Below are 20,123 nucleotides of genomic sequence, written 5' to 3'. Positions count from 1 at the left end.
AACAGACTCCTGCATTAAAAGCCTGTGTAAATTAGGGATAATGGATGCTGGGGAAGGGAAATTCTGAGGTTACTCCAACTTTTGCTGTGAGTCTCCAGAAGCCCCAGGGATGCATAACAGTGGCATTTTGCTCTTCATATTTGACTCTTCACACTCAGGGCTGTGGTAAGGAAAGACTTGTCAGATTCCATGCAATGAGATCAATGTATGCATCATGAGTAAAACATTTTAAAAAATCCTGTTACCCAAACAGCAAGCTGATAAACCAGCTAAAAAGCTGTCACCAGGAGCTTCTATATGGTTGGAGCCACGCTGTGAAACAGAGTGAGAAGCCAGAATTCTTGTCCCTGGCACTGATCCTCTACCACACCTGAGGCACCACCTAGTCTGGGTTAGGGCAAAGGAAGCCAGCTGAGGCAGGACTTGTTCTAGCAGGGATCACTGCATCTATCTGGTACACTACCCTGCATTATTATAAGTTTTGCAAAAGCCTTTTTCCAAAACAGTTTCAGGACACTGTTTAAATTGGGTGCATTCAGATTCCATGCAATCACTTAGTTACATTTGTGTATTACATAACTCCAAAGGTCCATGGATATTCAGAGTACCTGACTGGGACACTTGGGAGCAGTGCAATCTGGAGACACAGCTGATCATGCTGTGTCTGCACACTCTGAAACCAGCTAACAGGCAGACCAGCAGGCTTCCTGTTCACACAGAGGCATGCAAAAGGAGCTCTATCAAAATCTCACTTCTTGGGTCAAGATATCTTCTCTTAGGCATCAGCAAAAGAGATTTAAAAGCAACTTGAAATATGACTGATCCCTTACAGGGATGAGAGGCTTACTCAAAACTTTTAAGGCAATTGATAATCTCTGGAGGTCTTTATGTTAACAAGATACTTCTGCTGCATTTCAACAACTCTGGACTACTATGTTAAAGGATTTAATTAATGTTCATATCCTAAAACTTGGAAAAAGTGAAGGGGAAGATCTGATTGTTAAAAGTAACTACAAAGAAAGACTCATTAAAACTGGTGCAAGGACTTACATTAATTCCCAGCTGCTGCAAGGCCATCAGAATTACATCATTTGCTGTATCAACATTGGTTACATTTAGGGTTTTTGACTGTGAACAGAAAAAAAGAGAAGGGGAAAGTGGCATTAAAATTTTGGATTTGCAAAGAGTATCTGAGTAGTGCAGTAGCTCTGCATAATTCATTGTTAGAAAAAATGAGAATATCCTGTTAAAATTTTACTTGATAAATAAATTATACTACATAGATAAAGGTCCAGCTGTCTGAAACTAAGGTTTGATTCCTCTGCTTTGTCACACACTTTCCATATTTGCTTCCTACTTCCCCAACAGCTCAATCAGCAGAGAGTATTACAATTACTGGGACATGACTTCCACATTAAAAAATGCAAGAAGTCAGAGCCACTAACTGCACTTTTACACACTGCATAAGGGAAACATAATGGTTTGATTAATTTAAAAGCATGGAAGTTTCCTTTGAAAAATGAAACATTTCAAGGAGTTTTTTTCAGTGAAATATCAATTGTTAATTTCTGTCCTTTTCAACTGAAGATCTCTGTGGTAAGAAAGAATTGTACACAGGCTGTTCATCCCCATAACCTTTCCCACATTCTATATAGATTTCCCAAAGCTAGATTTGGCTTAGTACCAGAAGCACTTCCTCTTGGAAATATTCCATCCAGTTAAAACAAGACCTTTCCAGCATCCTCCAGAATCTGCAGATAGTCAGTTTGGAAAAGCACAGAGCAGCAGAGACCCCACTTTCTAACCAGCCACAGTGACCAGCACAAAGTGCCAAGCTTTGTGTCAGCCAAAGTGCCACTTTCCACAGCCGTGTTTCCAGAGGGAGATTTCAGCACCTGCTGCCTGGCACCAGCATGGCTCCTGTCCTGCTGGGCAGTGCTCTCTGTACCTCAGCTCCATGGGCTGCTCCAATGCTTGCAGCACCACAACCAGGCTGGCCTGGCCTCCCAGCCAGCTCCCACACACCAGGCACAGGTCACTGAGCCCCTGTTAGAGGCTGGCTTGGCTCTGCCACCAGGACTACACAGCTTGCAGACTGCAGCTGGTTCATGGCCAGACTAAAGCCTTGGCAGAACCAAGGCAAGCCCACTGCAACAAACCACCCAGGCCCACCTTAAAGAACAGAAGGTAGCAGAGCTGGGATGTAGATGTTTACTGCCAGTCCCAAGAGAGTCTGCAATACCCTGTAGCACATCAGTTTTATGCTGGCCATAAGATGTTCAGGTGAAACAAACCCCTGACAGTTTGCATTTAAAAAAGATCTGAGCTGTACCTTTGTGTAAGACCCTGGCAGTAACAAGCTGCCACTGCAATGAAAGGAAATTAGTGAGAATACTGTGTATCTTGCTTCAGGACAGATCTGAACGCTCATACCATAAAAAATTTAACATTTGCCTGAAGCAATGACATCTGGCTCTCAGGAGTAGGTCAGCACATTTGCATAAGTTTTGCTCTTGGCTAGAATACAGTTTGTGCCTTGTGTTCAGCCTTCCCTACTGTCCAAAAATGAAATAATTCTTGGGTGTCTCCAGCTGCTGTAGCACAGGAACCACAGCACCATAAGAACTATGTGCATCACAACATTTCCATCTGTTCCTCTACTGTTTTATTACTGATAATATCTAGACTACAGGGTGTCGTTCCTAGGACTGTCAGTATCAGGAGACCATATATGGCACATGGTCTCCTAATTATAGCTAAGGAGAAAAGACACTGCAGAAAGCCCCAACAAACCCTGGCACAAGACTGCAACACCTGAGTGCATGTATGATTTATAGACTTTTACACCTGAGCAGACCTTGATCTGTAGTCCTGCATTTGAACTGTCACAATTATTAGTATTGCTTATTAACTTTTGTCTTGGCAACCTGGCAATTCTGTCATTGTTTACCTTAATAATTATTTTCTAGGGGGAAAAAAAGAAAAAGGGAGACTCCTTTATGCTTACATTGATGCAAATATAGAATTCTAAGTTGAGAGTCATTACTGGGCAAAGACTTACAGTGGAATCTAACTTCTGTGAAAATTTCTTATGCCCTTGTCCATGCTCCTTAGGATTCTGAGCTTGAAATACAGATGTCACAAGCAGTTAGAAAGAAATGACAAAAAGCAGAGGAAGAATGGTTTGATTATCACTGAATGCTAGGGTATCGCTATGGAACTGGCTACATACAAGAATTTAGCTTAAATAGGTTAAAAGTTATATAGTCAAAAAGGTACAAATCACATTATGGATGGCCTTCCTTTACCATCTAGTCTTTGCTTATAAATTCACCAAAAATCAATTATTTGATTAACACACTTAAGGCAATTTCAGGGTGCTCTTATACACTGATTTACCGACTTAAGATTATTATAAACAATAAAACAACTGTAACTGACATTTCTGGAGATGCTTATGCATAAATTCTACTAGAGGTGTTTCTTGGGACTTCACACTGTTGTCTTTAGCTCATTTGCCAGAACCAGTATTTCTTACCAAGCACACTGCCCTTAAAACAGAAATTGTGTATAAAAGACAGGGAACAGACATTTCAGGGCTGTCTATGCAAAGACTTTTCACGGGGCTGAATCCTTAAAGGAGATTGCAACCCAAAGGAAACCTCTCAATATCCAAAGGATTTGCAGGTGACTAGCACTTCTAGGTGATGTGGATTTGGAGCCCAGTTTAGCTCAAGAACACTTACGTATGCACAAGTCCCCACGTCCTTTGCAATTATCGTCAGGCGAATGCTTTTAGGATTGTCCTTTTCCTTCTCTTCTCTTATCCGACTGACAAAACAAGTACAAAACAAGTAAATTTTTAATATTGCACACATAAATAGCAAGACATAGATTTATACAGCAATCAAGTAGTAACTTGGTAAGAAGGAGATCATTTGCAGATGTACTGCAATAAAAAGATCTCTGAGGACAAGGGAGCATCCAGCAGTGTCTGGAAGGGAGGCTGACTGTGGCCCCCAGTAATGCCCTCTTGCATTCAAGTTCATTGCAGAAATCAGAGTAAGCAGCTGAAGTTCATTGCAGAAATCAGAGTAAGCAGCAGAGAAAGAAATGGGGAAAAAATCAACACTACTCATCATTGTGATGCCTGAGTCTGCACTACAGACTCCTACTGGAATCAGTTCCATCAGTACAGACTAGTTCAAAGGACTGAACAGGAAAACAGTGAACTGGAAATCACCCCAGCAAGGATGATTTAAACAACCCAGGTACTCTGAAGAATCAGGTAAAGACACAAGCCTCAACCAGAAGAACTGGGCAACCAGAAAACAGAACCCTCCAGCACTGGGCATGTTTTTTCAGAACAAAACACAGCCAGCCTTGAGCAGCAGGTTAGAGCAGAGGTTTCTGAGCTGGGCTTGCCTGAATGCCACCACCATGGAAAGAGCTCCAGGCTCAACTCGAGCCATGGTGGCAGAGGCTCCTCCTGCTGTGTTGGGAAGGAACAATGTGTGATAGGAATTGCTTCAGTTTTCTGCTGAGCACAGAGAAGCAATTCCCTCCTTGCACAGGGATTGTTGCATAAAGCACACATCTTCTGAGGGAGGAGACGTGATTTTTTTTCTTAACATTTGAAATTTTATTTTTCTTAATATTATCTATCATGATGGCATAAGCACCACAGCTTATGGAATCACTGGTCTAGACCAGGACTCTTCCCAATGTCTTTAAAGACCATATAATAAAGTACCTTTGCAAAACAGACAGCCATGTTTCCTTTTGTTCTGCAGACCTGAAAGAATTAAAAGAAAAACAGGACAAATCAGCCATCATTCTAAAACCAAAACAGTCCTTCTACAAACCACAATGGAATGCACCTTCTCTTGATAGCAATTTCATAAATACCTACAAAAACTAAAAGGTTTATCCAGATTTGAATGAAAAGTCTGCTTCCCTGCAAAGTCAGCTGAAAAGCCTGCCAGGGAGATCCAAAGCACCAGTTACCATTTTTGCCACAGAAGGTAAAGCTTCACCAGTGAATTTCGCAGGAAATGTGTTGAACTCTGAAAGTAATGTCCAAATAGAAGAGGAGGGCACTTTGAAAAAAAAGGCTTAATTCAAAAGTTTAAAGGTATTTCCTCAGGTACACAGATTTCTTTCCACACTAATTCCTATTTATTACTTGTTTTATCAGCACATCACAAAGTACATAAAAGCCCACTGTACTTAGTAGGGTTTGACTTTGGACATTTCCAGGCTTATCTCATTTCTCTTTATCTCATGTGTATACTTGGAAGGATAAAAAGCAGTCCAGTAAAATATAGCTAATAATATGACAGTTCAAGGAATCTAACCTAATTTTGCTTCAACTTTCTTGATTTAAATCCCAGCCCAAATGTAACTGCTATTTCCACCGCTGCTTTTGCAAATCTACTTTTCCAAATTTACACAGCAGGCATTTAGGGAACTACAAACCTACTCAATGATGCTGTGAGGGAAATGCACTTTATAACGTTAAAAAAATTATTCTGATTTGGTTGTTTCAGTTCTGCTGGACAGACATCTATGCACTCATGCATGGCCCTTTAGATTTTTCTTTGTACCTCCAGACATCAAATAATTTCACTTCTGTAAATCTCTAGCTGTTTTTGACTGAAGCTATTGCTTTCTTATTCAACTACTTTCAGTTATCTATAAAGGATCACATACTGCCTTTAGAGCAGAGCTCCTGAAATCCTGGCAAGACTTCAATTGAAAATCAACAGAAAATTTCATCTCTGCTTCGGGACTATTACGTGTAAAAAACAAACAGCACAACCAGCTCAGGAGAGTGCAATTTGTAGACAACATTGTCCTTAGATATGGACAATGGGACATAGAAATTAAGCCAGATATTCTGGCTTTTGCTCTGTGTTGATAAAGAAGAAAATGTGATTCCTGAGACTCAGGCAAAGCAGCTGGGATTTCAGGGGGATGGTGCCCTCCCTCATCTAAAGCAATGAAAGAGCCCTCCTGCTGAGACTAAAATTATCCTAATCACTAAAATTACCTCTACAGCCCTTATGTGTCTTACAGTCAATGCTGCAAAGACAGCCAAAATTATTTTCTTGATATAAAAATTCAGAGATTCTGCTTTAAGAGGAATTTTGACATTTTCTCTGGCACAATTAAATCAAAAAAGAGAAATAGGACAAAGGTCATTATTTCACTGTAAGTTTTCTGCTACTTCCAATACATGGCCTTCTGTTTAAAATTGTCATACAAGAGTGTCTTTGATCCTTTCATTAGCTTGGCTGTTTAATATTTGTAGTTCATCTTATTAATTAGCCAAGGTATTTGCCGAGTTATAGCAAAAAAAGGTAATTTCCACTGAGCAAGTTTGTAGCACAGAAAGTGCTTTCTCAAATGATGTATTTTCTCAAATTTTAAAATGATAAGTGAGATGGAAGATGAGGTATGGAGGGCAGCTTGCTCAGAGCAGTAGAAGGAATTGGTTTGAGAATCAGTAAGTTCCTGCTCCCCACATTCACTGGTGCTGAAATGAATCTTTGATAGTCTCATGACCTGTCAGCCTAGAAACATTTACATAACTTGTTAAACAAAACCTATCTCAATTCTTACCTGAAGTTTGCCACACAGTTTGTGGTGGGCCAGCCCAAAACAAAGGACCTTTCTGGGTCTGTGCTGCCTTCACACACTTCTTCTGTACAAAATGCTGTCCACATCTCACAGAGACGTGCTTGGCACTTCAGCTTGAAATGAGAGTGTGACCTGCAGGTGGAAATTCACAGGTGTGTGACACACATGAAAGCACAGACAGCAGATTAAACAGCTAGAGTTCTTCTTCCTTCAGGCACATGTGAGGCTTGTACTGGAGCTGATAGAAGAAGCACTTCTGCTTCAGTTGAAGAAACTGTTTTATTGGGTTGCATGTAAAAACATACCAATTTTTCATTTAAATGGGATCAACAAATCTCTTATTTGTGGGATAAACAGATTGCTTCTGGCATCCCTGGACATCCCCCTTCTTGGGGGAAAACTGTCCATGTCTAGAGTTGCTCTTCAAATCTTGCTATGAGGCAAAGGTTGCCACTTGTATTTGACTCTCCTTTCAGTGACTTTAATGCCATTGAGGAGTTCACAATACAGTTCTATTGCTTAGTCTCAGGGTCAAAAATGATGATGAGTTTAGGTAGTGAATACCAGGCCAGGGCAAATGAAGCAAACCTGAAGAAAAAACAAGCAGAAAATTGCTATTTGTGTTAACTATAGCACAGGTCACCACACAACCTTCACAAACTTCCTACATGGTAGCTTTAGGAACATATCACTTGGAGAATGAGCCATGACCTTGAGCATTCTCAAAAAATTTACTCATCTACAAGGAAGAGACATAATCTGCCCAATTTTTAAAAACGTGGCCCTTCCTATGTTTTATGCAACTTAACAATTGAGTACAGGTCAAATTTACAGAATTTCACATTTTAACTTCAACTCTTCCAATAGATTTCTGTTTATAAGTGTCCTTCCTTTGTAGGATTAGTGAGTGGTAGTGCTATGTGAGAAACAAGTAAAAACTCCCGAAGTCAATCCAGCTCTGTAGCACTGCTAGAGCCACTCACTTCAAGCCCTGCAGAATTACCTGAGCTATGGTTCTCATGGCACAGCAGGGAAAGGCTGGAGGAGAAGTGTCCCCTCCCTGAAACCAAGAGCACATCAGCTCACCACTGTGTTGCAAATGTGGACAGGGACAGTCCTGGGCACCATGGTGATTAGTGCTCTATAAATAAATATGCCAGGTAAGCAGTTTCTTAGGGCTTTGGCACACATGGACTACCTTCTCTGAGATTAGCCTCATTTACAAGGTATTTGATTTGGGACAGACTGAACTAACACAGTCTGAAACATGAAAGCACCTGACCCTTGTGGCTTTAAAGAGGACATAGATGAACCTGGCTGGTCTGAGTTTTCCAGCTGACACTGTGCCAACAGGTGTGGTGGGACAGAGTAGCACATTCAGAGGAAGGTCAAGAAAGAACCACCAGTACTTATCAAACCTAAGGCTATGGTGTCTCCTGGTCAGCTGAACATTTCACCTCTCTTTATTACATTGTGCTACCCAATTAAAGAGAAACTTGAAGAACAGGAGCATACTTCAACATGCTTGTTAGAAAATAAATGAGTTTATGATGCAACAAGTAAGGTCTGTCAAGAATACAAAAATAACTGTATTCTGACTGACCATTGAATAAATTGTGAAAATATAGATTTACAAAAAAAATACAGCTGTGAATTCTAATGTAGATATTATTAAATGGGTGTCTGGTCCGACTCCACTAAATCAACCTGCTGACCCTCCCTTTCTCCTCAACTTTTTTTTGCCACTACCCAGTACATTGAACACTCTACATGCTGTTTCATTTTTTAATATTTACAGTCCATAAAGCCAGATCCCTACAGTGCCAGTAGCAGGTGTCAGCAGGGTGTTGGCAGAAACACAAGGATATTCTCCAGTCATGCTTGATGTATATTCTTCCCTGTTTGCCATGCCTAGTCACAGCTTTCAGCTATTATCAGTATTCAAGTGGCCTGGTTTCCAGAGGTGCTGAAACAGTAGCCTCCATTAACATCTAAAGAGCCTGAAGTATAATTTTATCCCTATCTGCCATGTCCTTTATGCAATCCATGGCCATGGATAACGTGTCTTCTATTTAAATGCCAAAGCATTACCTTTAGAAATGAATATATTGCTGACTAAGGAAGCAACTTGACAGAACATTTAAAAAATGGGTACAGTAACAATCTAATGACTATTGTATATTTTTTAAGCAAGTCCCCTAGCAAATGTTACTGTGAATATCAGGCAGATTCCAAATCAACTGAAATCAGTAGAACAATCATGAAGACCATGCTGTAGATACTGGCACACCCCAAGTTATGCCACCTCTGCAGAGTACACACAGTTCCTTTCGCTTACAACTGGATACCTTGCAGCCAATAACAGATGGGAGATTAATTTCTCTCCAGATTTGCTAATCTCCTTAACTGAATTCTCTGACAAAAGCATTTATGGATCTACTGTGAGACTGCTGCCATAATTCCATGTATGAACTCAGCCATTCATTTCTATGTCCAGCCACTTCAGGAAAATACCCTTAAAAGGCACGTATATGTATGCAGGTGCACATCACAAAGGAGAAAAAGAAAACAATTTCTCTGTGTCTCTCACACAAAAACACATGTGAGACACCTTCATTACTGAACTAACAGATCCTTGTAATATTTACTCTGCCAAATAAAGACATACACTCTCTGTAAGAAATCTAATCAATACATAAAAAAGAGTATAACATTTTACATACTTGACTTTGGTTTAGTTATAAAAACTCTTTCAATAAATTCATTTGTGACTTAACTCTCACATGAAGGTAGTGATGGACAGGGCAGCAGAGGAGCACAGCATGTGAGTACCATTCTTATTTTTTATAAACTAGTCTAATGCATCATAGGAAACCATAGCAGTTTGAATTTCAGATATTATTAGAAAGCAGCAAAAAATGAACCCCCAGGCCCCTTGTCCCAAGTCATACATGGACCAGTTATGGACAAATTTCAATGGGAGCAATGCCAATTTGTTGCCTTTAAGCAGGAGCTCAGTCCTGTACAAGAAGTTTACTCAGCAAGCTCAGAGGACACAAGATATTTGTTCTCTTTAGCAAAAACTTGTCCCCATTTGCTGGCCTTCCAAAGCCTGATTGTACATGAGCTCCATTTGTGCAGTGACTGGTCACCTGCAGCTGAGCTCCCACCTGCATGGGCCCAGCTGTACCAAAAAGATACCTTAGGGGTTCATATGCCCCAAGCTGAAAAACTACTAAGACAGAATTATTCACAAGGAATAATTCTGAAGTTAAGTCAGATTCAACTGTATCACTAATTCTGTGCTAGTCTTACTGCTTTGACTCTGTACCAGCTATTAAAAAGGCAATGGCAGTCAAGAGTCACGGCTACAGAGCAATACACACACTTGGGTTTTCCTTCTAGGAATCAGCATTGGCATTTTAGTGTGAGATAGCTTTAAAAATGCTGATTTTTAAGTAGTATTCATTAGTGACAGCTCTGATGCTTTAATTGCTCACAGGGCAGCTGTAGAGAGAACATCCCAATTAGTTCTTCAAAATACATGAAGTAAAATCACTCAAAATACTATTTTTGCCATTTCTAGCAAAGACTTGCTCCCCCCCTCTTTTTCACATGCAAAAGCACAAATTGTTCTCTTCCACCTTTTTTAACATTGTTTCTCTTCACCACATTAAATCACATGCTGTAGGAGCTGTTATTACTCCCTGGGGACCAGATTTTTGTGCGGTTACACCAACTAGTGCTTTCCTATGGAAATAGTCCCACTGGGACCCAGCCAAACCTGCAGTAATGTGCAGCTCAGGGGCTGTAACACAGCTTGTGCTCAGCAGGCTGACCAGGGAAGGGGGCTTTATCCCTCATGACTGTACTACTCTACAATTAAGGAGCTAAGCTAGTGGACCATGCCCACTGAATAGCCAGTGGACAGAGAGACTCCCAAGAGCACTCCCCTCACCCATCAATGCTCTTTCAGCACAGGTGAGTTTGCCACAGTCAGGAGCTGGTTTTGCCTCAGTGACTGTAAGAGGAACCCAGAAATGTGTGTAAGTTGCAAGTATTTCACTTTACAGCTGAAATTAGGTGAGGTGAATTCCACCCTAAACCAGCAACAAACAAAAATCAGTACAGTAACAATGCTGCTACTGCTGGTGCTGGTAGAACACCAAGATTTCCCCATAACATCCTTATGTTCTCCACCCACCCATAGCGAAACGTGTTTTGTGTAAAATATCCTCTGTGTTGTCACAGCACATCAAGTGAGGGAGTTCAGCTGGGGGGCTTATGTTTACTATGTGTGATTCAAACAGACACAGCTCGGATTTCTACAGAAAACACAGACTTCTGGCTTTTCCCAGAAGCCCCTGAAACAATTGCTTAAGCAAAATGACACATTGCGAAAGCCCAGGATTCACATTGAGACTGCCCACCCTGTGAAACCACAACACAGTGCCTAACAGAGAGTGAAGCCACATCAGGATTTTTTATTATTATTTCTCCATAACCCATAACAACAAGTGAAAGCACCCTATAAAACTGCCTTAAACCACAAATGCCGCATGAAGCTGGCATGCTCGACACAGCTTGTAAATGTGATTTAATTGTGAATGGTAGAGTGAATAATCAGAGCTCAACAGCAAGCCTGATTACACATGAACACTACCCAGACTGCTCAGCATGGCTTCCCCTTCCCCATACTCCTTCCTTCTGGCACAGGACAACCTACAGAGACAGACACGGCAATGCCGCCTGCAATCTCTATTATTTTTTATATTTTTTATTATTTTTATACAGCTGCTCATGCCTGGTGTGTATCAAAGCAGCTTCCAGGTAAGGATAAAAACCTCTAATCCCTCTACAATACAACCACTGGTGTTATCCAAACCCCACAGGATGAAGATGACCTGTCTAAAACAAGAAGTTGAAGGTAGCACATTGGACATAGCTGAGTGCCAATGAGTCTTTTGTAACACTGCACTCCCAAAGTGGAGAAGATGACAAAAAACAAGAAATATATGAAAGAACATCTGATACTTCCATAAAATGTTGCATCTTGAAATTCCTCTATGGCTATGAGGCTTTCAAAGGTCCCTGGAGAGGTCAAAATAAAATGTTTCCTTATGATTTGGGAAGATTTGCTACTATAAAAGCATTCTGGAAATCCATGCTATGTTCCACTGAAGAAAAAGTCTGCTCTGCAGGAGCAGTACCTGAGGGGCCTTACTCACTTGGACTTGGCAACAACCAGAAGGTCTGTGAAGAGGAAAAGGTGTCGCTCCTGGGTTTGCAGACTCGTCTTCAGCTGCACGTGGCCGTCCAGAATGAGCACTCGGTTGTGGCATATGAAAGACTGCACAAGGGGCCATGACTCTGGGCTGATGGGGGACAAGCAGCCTTCCCTGCAAAAGGACATAAAATAAATGGAATAAAGGAAAGCAAATCAGCTACTTGCCTGAGAGTGAGAATCAGGCAGTGACTTCCCATACCTGCTGCCAAAAAGTAATTTATTTGACCCCATTTCAGTGAAAGGTGAGAGGCACTTACAGGATAATTCAGCAGTCAGATTCTGACACAAAATCTGTTAGGGACTGTCCTCACTGAACCTTTAGAGCCCAAGCTGTAAAAGCTGTAGCTGTAGCATTTAGCATGAGTAGCATTTAGCAAAGGACAATAATATAGACTCCCCATTTCTGCTATTTGTATTTGTTTCCCTTTGTACTGAAGTCTTGGCGAAAATATTTCATCTCCTGTAGGCTCTCCAAATAGAGAGAGGACACATAATGCACGATGAACAGTGAACTGCACACCCACCTTGATCAGAATAGGACTCATACTCAGGGTTAAAAGCCATTTACAGAAATCACTGAGAAACAATGACAAATATAAGGTGTTGCTGAACCTTGCAAGAGACACACCACGTATTAGATCAACATGAGAAGGCGGCTCAGCCTTTCTCTCTCCCAGCACACAACCCAGAAGCACTGAATAAGCTCCTGCTACAGGGTTTGGTTGTGTGGCTGGAGCACAGCAATGCTCATCTGAGGCTGCTGGGTATCCAAACCCAAGCCTGTGGGGGAAATACTAGGCTCTCTCCTAGAAGACACTGATCTTTTCAAAGGAGGTATTGAGTAAGTTGCAGCACAGGGTGGAGACATGATTCTCTCAAACTCTCCTGATCTAACTGTTCCACATAAAGCAGCTGAATAGTTACTGAAGTAGAAACAGATTTTCTCTAGCATGATGGTCAGCTTACTCACCCAGCCAGGATACCCCTACCTTCTGAGCCTTGCTGTAACAAATGCCCATTTATATGGAGCCAAACCAAATGAATGTGAGGGTCTGAGAGGAGGATACTCTTTCCCTAGGGTTCTCTAGAAGCTTGTAGCAGGTCTGGAAAGCCAGAGGCATGGCCTCAAATTCTCATACTAAGCTGAGAGAACTGAACCTGGGTCTCCTATACCCTGGTGTACCTTAAATAATGCATTTCTGGATTAAATCCAGGTACCATCAGTATCTTTACTCATGATTTTAAAACCCAACTTTGCAATTATTTGCTTTCCCAAGAGATGCCTCCAAATGAACCATTTCCCTCTGGCAAAACAAATCAGTTCCATTTTTATTCAAATATAATTTACTTATTTTTTTCTTGTTAAAAAAATTAAGCAAACACTTGGCAGGATCAGCTCAGCAAGGGCAGGCTGAAACGAACAACTTTGCAATTCCAGTTTATTCTTGGTCCCATTGGAATGGATGACAAACACCTAAAGACTTTTCTGGGACAAGAAATGGAGCTTATATGGTGAAAGTCACAAAACAAACGTGGGGGGAAATGAAAGAAAACAAGAGCAAGCACAGGAAACCTTCAAATAAGGTCATAAACCTTGTACCTATGTTAGAGCCTGGATGACTCACGACCCTCCTCTCCTTGATACTTGTGGCTGGATTATGCAGAAAGTTATTTAGGAAATCCTGACAGCTGGGAGAGAAAGGATAAGCTCCAAGATTGGCCTACATTAGCAGGACACACTTTCACTGATGTATAAAGAGCTGGCAAGGATCCCTACCTGCTGTGAAGGGCCTTGGATTCCCCTTTATGGCTGGAAATCTTCAATTTTTAAAAGAATTCCTCAACTTATTTTGTCTTAAACTGTGTCTTAATCTTGTCTTTCATTACCTACCCCTTCAGGTAAGAGAGAAAGAAGAGGAATGACTTACAGAATGAAAAATGCAAACCTAAGTTATTTGGTCATTCCTATGCAGAAGGGGTGTCCAGGAGTGTGGAGGTTAAAGCAGAGGGAGGAATTTTGGTCCAGCATAACAGGGATACACACTGTGTGGCCAGCAACAGGAGCCAGGGGAACAACAAGCACCTCTCCTACCCTGCCACCCCCACGGGACTAGAAACTGCCAGCCCACCAGTTCATCAATGAGTGTTAGGTAACTGGACTCCAATTCATTAACTCCCTAGCAGCACTTGGCACGGGAACTCAAGCAGAATTCAGGAATGCTGATGAGTCCACCTGCATGAAAGCCATGCATGGCTTTTACCTGAAAGATTAAATCAGGAATACACTCACCTGTACTTGAACCCAGTAACAACAAATGTGAGGAAAACCCTTTTCATGTTACACTGCTGGATGCATTCTTACAATCATAAGGTCTGGCTTTTATGTCTCCATATAGGCAATTCTGTTTGATTATTCCTATTTGTATGTTTTCTACATCATGATTCAAGCCCAGGAGCCTCTCAAATTAAACTAAGCAAAATCTTTGCCATGTTGGTACACAAATGAAGGTGTAGTAGGTTTAGTACTGCCAGAAGGATCAAGTGAATTGAACTGTCTTTTGAGCCAGTGCCTTTCAAGCACATCTGTCAGCTGAACTCTAATAAGCAGTCCTACATACACTAATATTAGACCTTACCTGATAAGCCTTATTAAAAAGAAAAAAAAAAGAAGTGCCAATATTTTCTTCAAAGTGGAAAAAAAATCAAAGCCATTAATTCAGCCAGAATATTCTAACACCCCAGGAACAAGGAACATGGAGGAAATTCGTGTCAGCAGCGACAAAAATGTCTTTTGGAAAGCAGGCTTTTGATCCTCTCAATTAATGTTCCTTTGTTACAAGACATGAATGAAACCCAAGTGTTGTTACATTGAAAATGCAGATCAGCAATATCCTCGGGCACAGGGATTTATATGAGAGAAGTATTTTTGCAGTTCAGTTTTTAATGGCTCAATGATTTTTCGGGCCATTAAATGGTTCTAATTCTGAAAAAGTGCTAAATACATAAATACTGATTCTTTGAAATCATTTCACAAATATGTACAGTAGGTATAAATCCTGCATGCCTCCACTGGTGCTGAAGCTCAAGTAAAGACCAGAAGTTCTTTCCAGTTTTCATACAATCAATCACAGAAACATAGAATGTCCTGACGTGGAAGGGACCCACAAGAATCATTCAATCACAGAATCACAGAATAGCCTGGGTTGGAAGGGACATGTAAAGGTTATCTAGTCCAACACCCCTGCAAACAGCAGGGACAGCTTCCTCTACATCAGGTTGCTCAGAACCCTGACCAACCGGACATTGAATCTTTCCAGGCATGGGGTATCTTAACACCCCTTAAGGAATCCTCTTTTACATGCCACCTTTAGGTACTGGAAGGCTGCTCTAAGGTTTCCACAGAGCTCTTCTCCAGGCTGAAGAGTTCCAATTGTCAGCCTTTCCTCTTAGGAGAGGTGTTCCATCCTTCTAGTAATCTTCATGGCTTTCCTCTCCTGGCTCCAGTACGTTCATGCTCTTTCTGTGCTGAGGACCCCAGAACTGGACACAGAACTCCAGGTGGGATCTCACCAGAGTGGAGTAGAGGAGGAGAATCCCCTTCCTCGACCTGCTGCCCACGCTGCTTTTGATGCACCCCAGAACATGCCTGGCCCTCCTGGCTGCCACGGCACTGCTGACTCATATTCAACTTGTCATTGACCAGGACTCCCAGATCCCTTTCTCCTGGAACTTCCCAGTGTCTCACTTCCCAGTCAATCCATACATCCACAGCTGCCCCATCCCAGGTGCAGAATCCAGTGCTTGCCCATGTTACACTTCATGCAGTTGGTAACTGCCCATGTCTTTAATTTGCCTACGTCTCTCTGCAGGGCCCCTCTGCCTTCCAGGGAGGCAACAGTTCCTCCCAGTTTGGTGTCATCAGCAAAATGATGTAAGGGTACCTTCAGGTCCAGTGTCCAAGTCATTTATGAAGACAGTGAAGAGGATCTGCCTACAGGTGTAGAGCTTGCAGCTTGCAGCATAAATCTAACCTTGCTTTGGCCACAGGCCAGAGAAGCCATCAAGCAGAGCATCTGCTAACCTTCCTCACCGTGTTCAGAGACATCAGACTTACTTTGTATACCTCAAAGGCCAGTTTTGCATGGCTCCAAAGAATAAGCAATTTATCCTTTAGGAATAATAAAGCAAATGAATCAACTTCAGTGTCTCTCAGTCAAGTACTTTACCATCACTGAATCACAGCTTTGGGCTAGAGCAGCGCACTGAGAGAAGCAGGAGCTACCCACATCCTTTCAAGGCTAGTGAAAACAGCAGCTATCTGCACCCTAATGCCTACAGTTCAGCCCACATTATGTATTTTTGCCAAAATGGATTACCAGTCAGGGAAAACATGTCATTTGTGACCAGCAGAGATACCCCCAAAAGCAAGCAAGATCTAGAAGGTAAGTTCCTCCACTTTCTTAACAGAGCTTATATTGGAAATGAGGTAACAGTATTTGCACTTTTTTTCTGTGCCTCCTACTCTGACCCTTAAGCTCCTAAACAGTCCTGTGAGAAGGAATTTCAACAGGAGCTTAATAGATGGTTTCCTTGTTTTTTTACTAATGATTCAGGACCTGCTAATGGAGCTTGGAAGGCAAGATGGTTTACTGCTGGAAATCAGTAAACACTCAGACATGTTATCTATCCTGTGGCTAGAGGGTGTTTTACATTCAAGATAATTAACTTACTAAGGTAGTGAGAACAATTATTTAAGTAACCAAAAGCAAACAGGTCCAATTTGGTGTGCAAGAGCTCACCAAATAAGGTGAGATAAGGTGGAACAAAAAACACAACCAAATCTGTAACTCAGCAGTGAGTACTGACTCACACTGCAGCCCTCCTTATAGTGCACCAAAGGGCAATGTTAAGGTTCAGAACTTCAATACACAGTGAATTTCATCATTAATGGCAATCTGGATGTGACTTGAACTGCATTATAGCCAACTTGAAAAACTCATCCCAGACTTTGACAAAATAATCACACAAAACAGATCATTGTGTTCTGTATGCTAAAGGAGAAGAGTGAGAAACTAAATGAAAGAAGAGCTTTTCTTGTACACTGAAAACAACTGCCCATGCTCGGGCCTGAACACAGGGCAATGGAGATAGTCCTGCTCATGCTCCTGATGAATTTAGTTTGTATCATGCTGGCAGCTTATTAAAGCACATGGCTTGAAGAATCACTCCTCAGGCTAGAACAGCTGTGAAGAGAAAGGAGGCTACAACTGCACTACACCCATTTGCAGACCTACCTCCAAAATCTGTCAGCAAGGGGCTTTGTCTTTGAAAAACAGCTGAGGAACAAGCAAAGCCCTGTGTAAGTTCTTGAACATTCCCTCAAATGTTCTTGATCATTGAGCTGTAGATGGAAAGTTCTTGATCAAGTTCTTGATCATTCCCAGCTGTAGATGGAAAAGGGAGATACAACACGGTACTCCTCAATAACGCTATCTATCTGGAGATGTCCTTGTGACAGTTCTGGCTTGGCACAAACCATCTATAGATGGAAAAGGGTGCTGAAAACAGGGATGTCAACAGCCATGCCCATTTCCCATGACTTGCTCAGTCCAGCCTGTCCCATCTCCACTGCCTGTTCTGCACAACCACACAAAGCCCTGCCAGTCTCAGGGATGAGCATTCACGGCCCTCATTGCCACGAACGAGGTAACACAGACAAGGCTCACCCACACGGAGCAATCTGCAGCTCAGAGCCCTACTTAGGCTGATATATATAGCTATAGATATATATAGAGATAGAGATTTAAAATCCTCTGCATTTTTAAAGGTGCTAACTGCTCCTTTCTGTCACTGCCTCTGAACCACAACCAGTGCCCTCAGTGAGTCACCCACGTGCTCAGGATCTGCCCACTTCAAATCTTTGTGATCCTGAATATGCACTTTATCTACATTTGTATGGCACTTTATTGTAATAAATAATAATTAGACTTGGAGGGCGAAAGAAAGCACAAAAAATATGGGCTTGGAGGGTAGGAGTGTTTTCCAGGAAGGCGGTAGGTAAGATGTGGGCCAGCACAAAGCTAGTATGCAGTTGTAAACTTACACGGACTATTTATAGAAGGGACTTTAATAAACAAGCATGAAACTCTCTTAATCACATGGGCTGCCAATCCATTTCTGAAAATCTGCTGTCAATTGATCCCTGCTATGCCAAGGGAGCTTCGTTCTGAGGATGCTGGGCATGTTTGCATGCTGTTATCTTTGGTAAATTTTATGCAGTTGAAGCAGCACTTTGTGAAAACAGTGCAGCATTCCAGAAATAGCAAGTCTATTTTCTGTAGCACTCCTTTAAAGTCCCCTAGGCCATCACCATTGTGGGTACAGTAGCTTTTGTACCATGAAACAAGTGATATCTGCTTGGTTTTTCAAAGAGCATTAGTTGCTAAGTTTTACAATGCCTGATTCTACTTTACAAGTGTTTTTTACTGGTTGCAGCTTCTTTTTTACAAGTAATGTGTTTGAACAAATAGAGGGCAGTCACCCCTCACCCCTGCATTTTCCCTTATGGACTGTGCCACTGGATCTCATAGGGACTCCTCTGACCTGGAGCAAGTATCAGCCTCAGTTCACAGCCTCCAGCACAGGACTGTCCTCACTCTATGCAGGCAAGCAGCTGGACTCCAGAAAATTATACCCAAGATCAAGCAGTGAGTCCCAGCAGGGCCACAAAGACTTCCCACCAAAATGTGCTGCAAACCACTCTCAGCACTGGCAGGGCAAGCACAAGCCTGGACAATGGAAGGAAGATATATGTTAATTGGGACTGGGAGCAAGCTTTACTCAGATAAATTGACTAATTTACATTTTAGGGCAGAAATCAAGGTTAAAACTCATATTTATGAAATTGGATATGACTCCTCTGCTTCTAAAACTCAGTGTGCACATTTTAATGCAGTATTTATTGAGAAAAATATTCCAACTTAAATTATAATAGGATTCTAAAAATTGTCTTGTATCATCTCTGCATGATGTCAAAACCTTATGAAACATAATAAAAATTACTATAGAGAATAAGGTGGTGGTTTGCACTAAATGTTCCAGGTGCTGAGGCACATAACGGACTACTTTTCTGTAATCTGGCAGTAAAATATCACATAGCTGTAGGGTAAAATGCATCATTAAAACAAAATCCTCACACTTTTCAGGCTGGAAGCTTGGCAGCTTAACTGTAAACAAAGCTGCACTTAAGTAATTTTTACATAGCCAAAAGGACACAATCCTCTGCAGAGCAAGCATGCACCACAGCGTGGAGGCTGGAGACAGGAAACACACTTGTGGTTTGGTTTGCTTCCAAGGCTTTTTGTTTTATTTTAATAAACAGCTGCAAGGTGTTTACTCTGAAAATTTAACACAAGGGCAAAATTTTCTATTGCTATAAATTAGCACCACACGTTTTGGTCATATTTTGCCTATTTCCACCAGAAAACAATTTAGGGCAAGTGATGTAAATCCTGTTGAAAAGCTCTTGCAGTGTGGGTGTTCTCCAGTCAGTCAGCAAGTTCAAGGGGTTTTGGTCTATGGCCCCCTGAGCAAGTGAGACGTTTGGGAGAGGACACATTCACATGCAGAAGTCAATAAAAGCTTTTTGGCCTTTGGAAGAATCAATCCTCTGTTCCCTACTGCAGTTCCCACTCACTTTTACTGACCGACATAGCAGCACCACCTTGAGTTACTCTCTCTTTGCAGTTGCACCAGGGAAATGCCATTCCAGGCACTGTCTACCCAAACAGAGATCTTATTGTTCATACTAAAAAAAAAAAGGTCACAAAAAAGTGACCTTTGTGGGGAAAAATAAAGAAAACAAAGATAATAAAGAAAAAAAAAAAAAAAAGGAAAAAAAGTAGGATGAACTGAGGCTAAAGAAAAGCCCAAAACCTAACAACCCAGCTCTACAGTTCTGCACCATGGAAGTCTGGGCTTTTGGAGCTTCTCATAGCCTACAAGAAGCCTGGATGCACAGGCTACCTTTACTCCTACCAACAAAACTCCTTCCTACCCATTCTGAGGAGACATACAGAGGAGAACTCTGGGATCTCAGTCCCACTAGGAGATCCAGTATTATTTTAGTTGGCTGAAGGGATACAGTTTTTGTCCTACCTTAACTTTTTTGAGAAGTAGTAATTTCAATGAGGAG

At 41.6% G+C, this 20,123-nt stretch overlaps 1 protein-coding gene across 1 annotated transcript in view; it reads right to left on the bottom strand.

Moving 5' to 3' along the window:
* ARHGAP20 (Rho GTPase activating protein 20) overlaps positions 1-20,123 on the bottom strand; it is a 56,817-nt gene that overhangs the window by 18,645 nt on the left and 18,049 nt on the right. The window contains exons 3-7 of the mRNA XM_054654816.2: positions 11,871-12,041; positions 6,625-6,774; positions 4,754-4,795; positions 3,747-3,831; positions 1,051-1,128 (exon numbers count right to left, since the gene is read on the bottom strand). Of these exons, the coding sequence (XP_054510791.2) occupies positions 1,051-1,128; positions 3,747-3,831; positions 4,754-4,795; positions 6,625-6,774; positions 11,871-12,041 (526 nt within the window). The remainder of the gene's footprint in view (positions 1-1,050; positions 1,129-3,746; positions 3,832-4,753; positions 4,796-6,624; positions 6,775-11,870; positions 12,042-20,123) is intronic.

Source organism: Agelaius phoeniceus, chromosome 2 (assembly GCF_051311805.1).
Source record: "Agelaius phoeniceus isolate bAgePho1 chromosome 2, bAgePho1.hap1, whole genome shotgun sequence".
NCBI lineage: Eukaryota > Metazoa > Chordata > Aves > Passeriformes > Icteridae > Agelaius > Agelaius phoeniceus.
The sequence above is the reverse complement of the archived record's forward strand: the minus strand, read 5'-3'. Positions and strand labels throughout refer to the sequence as shown.